Source organism: Coregonus clupeaformis, chromosome 29 (genome assembly GCF_020615455.1).
Source record: "Coregonus clupeaformis isolate EN_2021a chromosome 29, ASM2061545v1, whole genome shotgun sequence".
Taxonomy (NCBI): domain Eukaryota; kingdom Metazoa; phylum Chordata; class Actinopteri; order Salmoniformes; family Salmonidae; genus Coregonus; species Coregonus clupeaformis.
This window is the reverse complement of record NC_059220.1, coordinates 32889206-32898843: the sequence shown is the minus strand read 5'-3', so window position 1 is coordinate 32898843 and position 9638 is coordinate 32889206. Positions and strand designations below refer to the sequence as shown.

At 44.2% G+C, this 9638-nt stretch overlaps 1 protein-coding gene across 1 annotated transcript in view; it reads left to right on the top strand.

Moving 5' to 3' along the window:
* Nucleotides 1-8658: 8658 nt before the first annotated feature.
* The window catches only part of LOC121545056 (leukocyte tyrosine kinase receptor-like), a 79209-nt gene continuing 78229 nt past the window's right edge, over nucleotides 8659-9638 (top strand). Inside the window, exon 1 of the mRNA XM_041855417.2 lies at nucleotides 8659-8896. Coding sequence (XP_041711351.1) covers nucleotides 8845-8896 — 52 coding nt within the window. The 5' untranslated portion in view covers nucleotides 8659-8844. The remainder of the gene's footprint in view (nucleotides 8897-9638) is intronic.

The following is a 9638-nucleotide window of genomic DNA, read 5'->3' as shown; positions in this document are numbered from 1 at the left end:
AGACCCACTTCAATTTGCTTACCGCCCCAATAGATCCACAGACGATGCAATTGCCATCACACTAAACACTGCCCTATCCCATCTGGACAAGAGGAATACCTATGTAAGAATGCTGTTCATTGACTATAGCTCAGCATTCAACAACATAGTACCCTCCAAGCTCATCATCAAGCTCGAGGCCCTGGGTCTGAACCCTGCCCTGTGCAACAGGGTCCTGGACTTCCTGATTGGCCGCCCCCAGGTGGTGAAGGTAGGAAACAACATCTCCACTTCGCTGATCCTCAACACTGGGGCCCCACAAGGGTGCGTGCTCAGCCCCCTCCTGTACTACCTGTACTCCTTGCCTCCAACTCAATCATCAAGTTTGCAGACGACACAACAGTAGTAGGCTTGATTACCAACAATGACGAGACTGCCTACAGGGAGGAGGGGAGGGCTCTGGGAGTGTGTTGTCAGGAAAATAACAACAACAGAGCCTCTTCAACCTCAGGAAGCTGAAGAAATTCGGCTTGGCACCTAAAACCCTCACAAATTTTTACAGATGCACAATTGAGAGCATCCTGTCGGGCTGTATCACCACCTGGTCCAGCAACTGCACCGCCCGCAACCGCATGGCTCTCCAGAGGGTGGTGCGGTCTGCCGAACGCATTATCGGGGGCAAACTACTCGCCCTCCAAGGCACATACAGCACCCGATGTCACAGGAAGGCCAAAAAGATAATCAAGGACATCAACCACCCGAGCCACTGCCTGTTCACCCCGCTATCATCCAGAAGGCGAGGTCAGTACAGGTGCATCAAAGCTGGGACCGAGATAATGAAAAACAGCTTCTATCTCAAGGCCCTCAGACTGTTAAATAGCCATCACTAGCACATTAGAGGCTGCTGCTGCCTATTGAAATCACTGGCCACTTTAAGAAATGGAACGCTAGTCACTTTAATAATGCTTACAGTCACTTTAATAATGTTTACATATCTTGCACTACTCATCTCATATGTATATACTGCATTCTATTCTATAATATTCTACTGTATCTTAGTCAATGCCGCTCTGTCATTGCTTGTCCATATACAGTGGGGAGAACAAGTATTTGATACACTGCCAATTTTGCAGGTTTTCCTACTTACAAAGCATGTAGAGGTCTGTAATCATAGGTACACTTCAACTGTGAGAGAAAATCCAGAAAATCATATTGTATGATTTTTAAGTAATTAATTTGCATTTTATTGCATGACATAAGTATTTTATACATCAGAAAAGCAGAACTTAATATTTGGTACATAAACCTTTGTTTGCAATTACAGAGATCATACGTTTCCTGTAGGTCTTGACCAGGTTTGCACACACTGCAGCAGGGATTTTGGCCCACTCCTCCATACAGACCTTCTCCAGATCCTTCAGGTTTCGGGGCTGTCGCTGGGCAATACGGACTTTCAGCTCCCTCCAAAGATTTTCTATTGGGTTCAGGTCTGGAGACTGGCTAGGCCACTCCAGGACCTTGAGATGCTTCTTACGGAGCCACTCCTTAGTTGCCCTGGCTGTGTGTTTCGGGTCGTTGCATGCTGGAAGACCCAGCCACGACCCATCTTCAATGCTCTTACTGAGGGAAGGAGGTTGTTGGCCAAGATCTCGCGATACATGGCCCCATCCATCCTCCCCTCAATACGGTGCAGTCGTCCTGTCCCCTTTGCAGAAAAGCATCCCCAAAGAATGATGTTTCCACCTCCATGCTTCACGGTTGGGATGGTGTTCTTCGGGTTGTACTCATCCTTCTTCTTCCTCCAAACACAGCGAGTGGAGTTTAGACCAAAAAGCTCTATTTTTGTCTCATCAGACCACATGACCTTCTCCCATTCCTCCTCTGGATCATCCAGATGGTCATTGGCAAACTTCAGACGGGCCTGGACATGCGCTGGCTTGAGCAGGGGGACCTTGCGTGCGCTGCAGGATTTTAATCCATGACGGCGTAGTGTGTTACTAATGGTTTTCTTTGAGACTGTGGTCCCAGCTCTCTTCAGGTCATTGACCAGGTCCTGCCGTGTAGTTCTGGGCTGATCCCTCACCTTCCTCATGATCATTGATGCCCCACGAGGTGAGATCTTGCATGGAGCCCCAGACCGAGTGTGATTGACCGTCATCTTGAACTTCTTCCATTTTCTAATAATTGCGCCAACAGTTGTTGCCTTTTCACCAAGCTGCTTGCCTATTGTCCTGTAGCCCATCCCAGCCCTTTGCAGGTCTACAATTGTATCCCTGATGTCCTTACACAGCTCTCTGGTCTTGGACATTATGGAGAGGTTGGAGTCTGTTTGATTGAGTGTGTGGATAGGTGTCTTTTATAGAGGTAATGAGTTCAAACAGGTGCAGTTAATACAGGTAATGAGTGGAGAACAGGAGGGCTTCTTAAAGAAAAACTAACAGGTCTGTGAGAGCTGGAATTCTTACTGGTTGGTAGGTGATCAAATACTTATGTCATGCAATAAAATGCAAATTAATTACTTAAAAATCATACAATGTGATTTTCTGGATTTTTGTTTTAGATTCCATCCCTCACAGTTGAAGTGTACCTATGATAAAAATTACAGACCTCTACATGCTTTGGATGTAGGAAAACCTGCAAAATCGACAGTGTATCAAATACTTGTTCTCCCCACTGTATGTATATTTTCTTAAATTCCATTCCTTACTAGTTTTGTGTGTATTAGGTAAAATGTTGTGAAATTGTTAAATATTACTTGTTAGATATTACTGCACTGTCGGAGCTAGAAGCACAAGCATTTCGCTACACCCGCTATAACATCTGCTAAACACGTGTATGTGACAAATACAATTTGATTTGATTTGATTTGATTTACTGTACGATTGAACGTTAGAACGGGCAAAATGGGTGAGCTAATCGGCCAGCCTCCTGGGCTTTTCACACACAACAGTGTCTAGGGTTTACCGAAAAAAGTGCAACAAACAAAAAACATCCAGTCAAATCAAATCAAATTAAATTGTATTTGTCACATGCGCCGAATACAACAGGGGTAGACCTTACAGTGACAATGCAAGTAGTCCGGGTAGCCATTTGATTAGCTGTTATGGCTTGGGGGTAGAAGCTGTTAAGAAGCCTTTTGGACCTAGACTTGGCGCTCCGGTACCGCTTGCCGTGCGGTAGCAGAGAGAACAGTCTATGAGGTCCTGGATGGCAGGAAGCTTGGCCCCAGTGATGTACTGGGCCGTAAGCACTACCCTCTGTAGTGCCTTGCGGTCGGAGACCGAGCAGTTGCCATACCAGGCAGTGATGCAACCTGTCAGGATGCTCTTGATGGTGCAGCTGTGTAACTTTTTTAATAGGATCTGAGGATCCATGCCAAATCTTTTCAGTCTCCTGAGGGGGAATAGGCTTGTCGTGCCCTCTTCAAGGCTGTCTTGGTGTGTTTGGACCAGTGGCAGTCCTGTGGTCAAAAACAGCTCATTGATGACAGGTCGAAGGAGAATGGCAAGAATCGTGCAAGCTAACAGGCGGGCCACAAACAGGCAAATAACGGCGCAGTACAACAGTGGTGTGCCAAACGGCATCTTGGAATGCAAAACTCGTTGGTCATTGTCATGGATGGGCAATTGCAGCAGATGGCCACACCGGGTTCCACTCCTATCAGCTAAAAACAAGAAGAAGCGGCTCCAGTGGGCACGCAATCACCAACACTGGACAACTGAGGAGTGGAAAAAACATTGCCTGGTCTGACGAATCATGGTTCCTGTTGAGTCATGCTGATGGCAGTCAGGATTTGGCATAAGCAGCATGAGCTCCCGAGTGGCGCGTTGCTCTAAGGCACTGCATCTCAGTATTAGAGGCGTCACTACAGACCCTGGTTTGATTGTATCACAAGCCGGCTCTGATTGGGAGTTCCATAGGGCGACACACAATTGGCCTAGCGTCGTCTGGGTTTGGCCGGGGTAGGCCGTCATTGTAAATAAGAATTTGTTCATAACTAACTTGCCAGGTTAAATAAAAAAATGAGTCCATGGCCCCATCCTGCGTGGTGTCAACGGTATAGGCTGGTGGCAATGGTGTGGGGAATGTTTTCTCGGCACACGTTACGTCCCTTGATAACGATTGAGCATCGTTTCCATGTCCTGAAGAATTCAGGCTGTTCTGGAGGCAAAGAGGTGTCCGACCCGGTACTAGATGGGTGTACCTAATAAACTGGACACTGAGTGTATATATGCCTCAATTTAGAAAAAATATAGACCCTTAACTTTTATTTGACACAAGATTTGACAAGCTCTTATAAACTTCACATGTTGGTGCTCATGGGTCCTTTTACAAACATTTTATTATATATGTTCATACAGTTCATGGCGAGCTATAAGGACATCTATTGTTCCTAATCTTATAAAACAGATCAAAAGCACTGTGATGTGATTATTAATATACAATGTATGCCCATTGCTTTAAAATAGTCTGAACAAACTTCAATTGAAAAAATACAGATTAAGCATGCATCGTCTTTATTAGCGTTATGCTGAGATAGCTGTGGCCTTTGATTTTCACTCATCTTTGTAAACACATCAAAGGCAGGAAACCTCTATTAGCAGGTTATTACGAGGTGACAGGCGTAACCATATCCTGTATTAAAAACACATCAGACACGACACATGGACGCTCAACTTAGTCAAGTTCTACGTTACAAGAAGAGGAGCACTGATGAATGAAAAGGAATGGAATATCATACAGTAAGAAGAAGAATCCAATGGCATAATGGAGTCATGTCGAGGAATGGACTTTTGCACTTTGCAATAGGGACTTTTTTTTTAGGTGTTCACTAATTTGGTTTTGTGAGACCTAACAGATTACTTCCTATTTATTTGTCTCAAACTGAATCATAATTTGGATGTCTTCTGTCCAAGAAGGGAAACAGTGAGTTCTTGTGCTTGTAACCTTTCATTTCATAACTAGGCACCCACCTTTGGTAAAATGAATAGTTACAGAGCCTCTCATGACAATCCTATTAACCAATGTTCAATAATTTGAAAACAAATTGGACAACCTAAGATTAAGGTTATCCTACCAACGGGACATTAAAAACTGTAATATCTTATGTTTCACTGAGTCGAGGCTGAACGACGACATGGATAACATACAGCTGGCGGTATATACGCTACATCGGCAAGATAGAACAGCTTACTCCGGTAAGACAAGGGGTGGCGGTCTGTGTATATTTGTAAACAACAGCTGGTGCATAAAATCTAATACTAAGGAAGTCTCGAGGTTTTGCTCGCCGGAGGTAGAGTATCTCAAAGCTGTAGACCACACTATTTACCAAGAGAGTTTTCATCTATATTTTTCGTAGCTGTCTATCTACCACCACAAACCGATACTGGCACTAAGATTGCACTCATTGAGCTGTATAAGGCCATAAGTAAACAGGAAAACCCTCATCCAGAGGCAGCGCTCCTAGTGGCCAGGGACTTTAATGCAGGGAAACTTAAATCCGTTCGACCTAATTTCTACCAGCATGTTAAATGTGCAACCAGAGGAAAAAAAACTCTAGACCACCTTTACTCCACACACAGAGACGCATACAAAGCTCTCTCTCGCCCTCCATTTGGCAAATCTGACCATAACTCTATCCTCCTGATTCCTGCTTATAAGCAAAAACTAAAGCAGGAAGCACCAGTGACTCGGTTAATAAAAAAGTGGCCAGATGACGCAGATGCTAAGCTACAGGACGGTTTTGCTAGAACAGACTCGAATATGTTCCAGGATTCTTCAGATAGCATTGAGGAGTACACCACATCAGTCACTGGCTTCATCAATAAGTGCAATGATGGCGTCGTCTCCACAGTGACCGTACATACATACCCCAACCAGAAGCCATGGATTACAGGCAACATCCGCACTGAGCTAAAGGGTAGAGCTGCCGCTTTCAAGGAGCGCTATGTCCTCCAACGAACCATCAAACAGGCAAAGAGTCAATACAGGACTAAGATTGAATCGTACTACACCGGCTCTGACACTTGTCAGATGTGGCAGGGCTTGAAAACTATTACAGACTACAAAGGGAAGCACAGCCACGAGCTGGCCAGTGACACAAGCCTACCAGACGAGCTAAATCACTTTTATGCTCGCTTCGAGGCAAGCAACACTGAAGCATGCATGAGAGCATCAGCTGTTCCGGATGACTATGTGATCACGCTCTCCGTAGCCGATGTGAGTAAGACTTTTAAGCAGGTCAACATTCACAAGGCCGCAGGGCCAGACGGATTACCAGGACGTGTACTCCGAGCATGTGCTGACCAATTGGCAAGTGTCTTCACTGACATTTTCAACATGTCCCTGACTGAGTCTGTAATACCAACATGTTTCAAGCAGACCACCATAGTCCCTGTGCCCAAGGACACTAAGATAACCTGCCAAAATGACAACCGACCCGTAGCACTCACGTCTGTAGCCATGAAGTGCTTTGAAAGGCTGGTCATGGCTCACATCAACACCATTATCCCAGAAACCCTAGACCCACTCCAATTTGCATACCGCCCCAACAGATTCACAGATGATGCAATCTCTATTGCACTCCACACTGCCCTTTCCCACCTGGACAAGAGGAACACCTATGTGAGAATGCTATTCATTGACTACAGCTCAGCGTTCAACACCATAGTGCCCTCAAAGCTCATCACTAAGCTAAGGACCCTGGGACAAAACACCGCCCTCTGCAACTGGATCCTGGACTTCCTGACGGGCCGCCCCCAGGTGGTAAGGGTAGGTAACAACACATCTGCCACGTTGATCCTCAACACGGGGGCCCCTCAGGGGTGCGTGCTCAGTCCCCTCCTGTACTCCCTGTTCACCCATGACTGCATGGCCAGGCACGACTCCAACACCATCATTAAGTTTGCCGACGACACAACAGTGGTAGGCCTGATCACCGACAACGATGAGACAGCATATAGGGAGGAGGTCAGAGACCTGGCCATGTGGTGCCAGGATAACAACCTCTCCCTCAACGTGATCAAGACAAAGGAGATGATTGTGGACTACAGGAAAGAAAGGGGACTGAGCACGCCCCCATTCTCATCGACAGGGCTGTAGTGGAACAGGTTGAGAGCTTCAAGTTCCTTTACACCAAGACAGTCGTGAAGAGGGCACGAAAAAGCCTATTCCCCCTCAGGAGACTGAAAAGATTTGGCATGGGTCCTCAGATCCTCAAAAAAATCTACAGCTGCACCATCAAGAGCATCCTGACTGGTTGCATCACCGCCTGGTATGGCAACTGCTCGGCCTCCGACCGCAAGGCACTACAGAGGGTAGTGCGTACGGCCCAGTACATCAGCCAAGCTTCCTGCCATCCAGGACTTCTATACCAGGCGGTGTCAGAGGAAGGCCCTCAAAATTGTCAAAGACTCCAGCCATCCTAGTCATAGACTGTTCTCTCTGCTACCGCACGGCAAGTGGTACCGGAGCGTCAAGTCTAGGTCCAAAAGGCTTCTCAACAGCTTCTACCCCCAAGCAATAACACTCCTGAACAGCTAATCATGGCTACCCGGACTATTTGCAGTGCCCCCCCGCCCCACCCCATCCCCCTCTTTTACGCTGCTGCTACTCTGTTAATTATTTATGCATAGTCACTTTAACTCTACCAACATGTACATATGACCTCAATTACCTCGACTAGCCGGTACCCCCGCACATTGACTCTGTACCAGTACCCCCCTGTATATAGCTTCCATACTGTTATTTTATTTTACTGCTGCTCTTTAGTTATTTGCTTTTATTTTTTTTACTTAACACTTTTTATTTTTTTATTTTTTCTTTAAAAAACTGCATTGTTGGTTAAGGGCTTGTAAGTAAGCATTTCACTGTAATGTCTACACCTGTTGTATTTGGCGCATGTGGCAAATAAAATTTGATTTGATTTGATTTAAAAACTGCTCAATTAAGTAACACAAATGCTACTACTGTAGGCTCATCACTGTTTCCTCTTGATACTACATCTGGAATTCAATCACACAAGTACAGCTAGAAAGCTCTACTGTGGTAAAAGCATATAGATTCTGTGAAACAGGCAGTGTTTTTCTTTTGCTTTAATGAGTTCTCCATGCAAACCAACCTGGTCTCAGAGCATTTCATATGATATGTTTCATATGGTATGTATTCATTAGTGGATGTCCATCACTCACTTCGTATGATATGTTACAAATGACAATTCGTACTATATGTTACGAATTTGCAAAACGTACTATATGTTAGCTGGCTAATGTTAGCTAGGCTAGGGGTTAGGGGTTAGGGTTAAGTTTAGGAGTTAGGTTAAAGGGTTAAGAGGGTCATCTATAAGGGTTAAGGTTAGGGTTAGGGTTAGGGTCAGCTAAAAGGATTAAGGTTAGGGGAATCATACTAATTTAAGTATCCTGGATTTACGTTTACTATGTTAAGTCTAGTGTATGAGATGAGGCTGTGCAAACAGTAAAACATGACAATACCAACTGCCATATACAAAGCCCTCTGAAAAGCAATAATTTACTGCATGACACCACGACTGCTCGGGAGAATTGAGAGGCAGGCTTTAGGACCAAGTTTCTAAGTAGGCAGAGGTAACACAAAGAGAAGGAGCAGGCATGAATTCGGGAGTAAATTTGAGTTGGTTTGCCAATTCAGACCGAAACGCTGCAGCATCAGCATCGCCACTATTACAGCAAGGTTAAGTAGAATCTACGCTCGCAAAGAGGCTGCACGTCCTTGGGACTTGGTGATCTAAAACGTGTTTTTGGTTGTTTATCATTTGTTTACATGAATAAATAAAAGTGGTAAAAGTGCTAAAAAAGGACAACTCTTTCCAGGATCCTTCCAAAAGGAGCCATGGATTGTATAAGACACACTTTTATTAATATCGCTGTCAGCGTTTTGATAGGTAAGTAGACTATAGTCATTTATTTATAATTTCATTGGCTATATTGCGGCTTGATTAGTCAATTTCAGTAATGTTTTTTTGAATCTCTTTAGTTTGGTCTAGATACACTGAATATACTTTATTCGAAGTTTCAGCATCAGTTCCCATCACGGTCATGATATGTTATTCTTCTATGATAGGCATATTAATCCATTAACTTTATTGTGAGATTAATACACTTTCCTGACCGAATCATTAAGGTTAACATAATTTTAGAGTCATTTAGAGTTATTTTTGCTCCTGGAAAATTCAGAACGACAACATTTCCATTTGTTAGGAAAGGTTGTGGCAATCAACCTGAACTTGTTTACTCAACTGATTTCTCTAGATAATTATTATTGTGTGATCATAGGTTTTAGAAATAATCGCCTGAGATGGTCAGATAACCATTTTGCGACCTATTGTAGCTTCAGATCAACTGTGATTATAAACATTACTGCCAGTGAATAATTCTTTGCTATTTGACATTGTGATTCTTGGCACCCTGCATATTTGGAATTGTGCTGGATTATTTCAAAACAATATTCACATGGATAGTCCATATTTATTTAACTGTGCCTCACTTTTTTCCCTAATGTAGGCAACCCTATGTCCTTGATTTACCTGTATTTCCTTAAAGAATAAGCCTTCATTATCCTTACAGCCATATGCAAATCTTCCCAATCTCCATAATCCATAATGTCTCAGGGAGTTCCTGAGGAGC